Source organism: Cicer arietinum, chromosome 3 (genome assembly GCF_000331145.2).
Source record: "Cicer arietinum cultivar CDC Frontier isolate Library 1 chromosome 3, Cicar.CDCFrontier_v2.0, whole genome shotgun sequence".
NCBI lineage: Eukaryota > Viridiplantae > Streptophyta > Magnoliopsida > Fabales > Fabaceae > Cicer > Cicer arietinum.
The window spans coordinates 31,282,706-31,284,707 of record NC_021162.2 but is presented as its reverse complement, the minus strand read 5'-3'; the positions used below and the strand labels follow the sequence as shown (position 1 = coordinate 31,284,707).

General features: G+C 25.1%; 1 protein-coding gene across 1 annotated transcript in view; it reads left to right on the top strand.

Moving 5' to 3' along the window:
- LOC101492172 (putative calcium-binding protein CML19) overlaps positions 1-405 on the top strand; it is a 748-nt gene extending 343 nt beyond the window's left edge. The window contains 1 exon segment of the mRNA XM_012719685.3: positions 1-405. This exon segment is cut by the window's left edge and continues 18 nt beyond it. Coding sequence (XP_012575139.2) covers positions 1-211 — 211 coding nt within the window. The 3' untranslated portion in view covers positions 212-405.
- The last annotated feature ends 1,597 nt before the right edge of the window (positions 406-2,002 follow it).

The window sequence follows — 2,002 nt, the reverse complement described above, 5'->3', positions numbered from 1 at the left end:
AGAGGAAGATAAAGTGAATGACTTGAAAGAGGCGTTTAAGATGTATGACATGGATGGAAGTGGTTGCATCACACCAAGGAGTCTTAAGAGAATGCTTAGTAGATTAGGTGATTCTAGAAGTATAGATGAGTGTCAACTTATGATTTCTAAGTTTGATTTAGATGGGGATGGGAAAATTAGTTTTGATGAATTTAAGGTCATGATGTTGTAATGCGTATGTTTAATCTTATTCTTTGAATCGTTAATTATAATATATTGTTTGTTTTACGGGGGATTGCTTTGTTTTTTGTTGGATAAAAAAACGTAAATATGTACCCCTCCATTTTATATCGAGTGTTGTTTGAGGTTTATTTAACGGGATTAAAATGTTGAATTTTTTTAATTAATAAATTAATTATTCTATTATTTTAATGCATTTCTTAAAATATAAATATATTTGTTTTTTTGTCTGTATTTGAGATTGATCTACGATAGGTTGAATTGTGCATGTATATATATTTTGTCCTCTCATTAAATCAAAATATATGAAGCAATAAACTTCTGAAAGAGGGACTTACATTCTTACTATCGATTTTGGAAAGGCTGTGGATCTTACTATCACTACATGTACAATTTATGTCGTTTATTATATGGTTATTCCAAAACTAAATTAACCATTTATTGAATATATAAATTGTTCGTGTGCATAAACAAATTAACCTATTATCATACTGGATCAATAACAGCCCAAATCGGTTTATCCTTTTAATTTTTTTTCCCCATTATCTGATTGACTTATACATATTGATGTACTTTTTATTATTATGCATGATACATGTTTATCATATATTCTTTGTGCATAATTATATTCATGATTTGCATAGTTATCAACTCGCCGGATACAATTCGACGAATCTTGTATGTTAATTGCATAACTAATTTAGTAGTAATAAATGTATTTATATTTAGTAATTATATCCTAGGGATATATTATTAATGTAAATCCTAAATAAACAAAATTTATTAGTAAATACTATATTAGTAATAATTATACCTTATCAGTGTATTATTATTAGTATAATTTTGTTATGATAGTAATATATTATTTATTACTTATGTTTATGTGTATCATTTTTAAATATCTATGAATATTAGAATTATGGTAATGTAAGTTATGTAGAGACAAAATCATGTTTTAAAAATGACAAACATTAATAAGTAACCCCTAAAAAAATATTAATTATTAAATGATGGAGAGATTTTTTATGCACACTCTTATTGTGTTTTTGAATGATTCTTTTGAAATAATAAAAAAAAAATAATCAAAGTATGAATCAAGATTCACAAGACAAAACTAACTTAATGATCATACATGTGTGGGAAGAATCAAGAAGCTAATTAATTCGAATGTATGGGATACAGGGTCACCCGGTAATTGGTCTGTGCAATCTGGACTATTGCACAAGGCCCCAAAATTATTAGGGCACATGACTTTATTAGACTCAACAAAAGTTTTTAGTTATAGTGAATAGATTCACAAAGAAAAAATCTCATAGGATTAAAAAATTTGTTTTGGCCTAAAAAATATATTAAGAATGTTGTTATTTGGTTTATCTTTTGATATGTTATTTGGTAGTATCTTTGAATGTTATGAAATGTAATTAAGAATGTGTGATTATTTTCTTTTGAAATGTGATTATTTCGTAGTATTTTTTAGAGTTATGATTTTGTTTCAAAAAGTGTTAGAAGAATGCCTCTTTTTAAATAAATAGAAGGTTAATATTAGTTTGAAGTTGTATTTAGATATTATTTACAATTTACTTATTCGGTAAAAATATAATATTTGAAAATAATTTATAATTATTAAAACAACATCTTTTTTTATTAAAATCCCAATTTTTTATATTTGAACTGTTGAGACAAAATCTCTCTCAATTGGTTTTAATGATAACAAAATTAATTAAAGATTATGATTATGCTTAATGACTAATCTGTGCTTTTGAGTGTATTTATATAAGTAAAC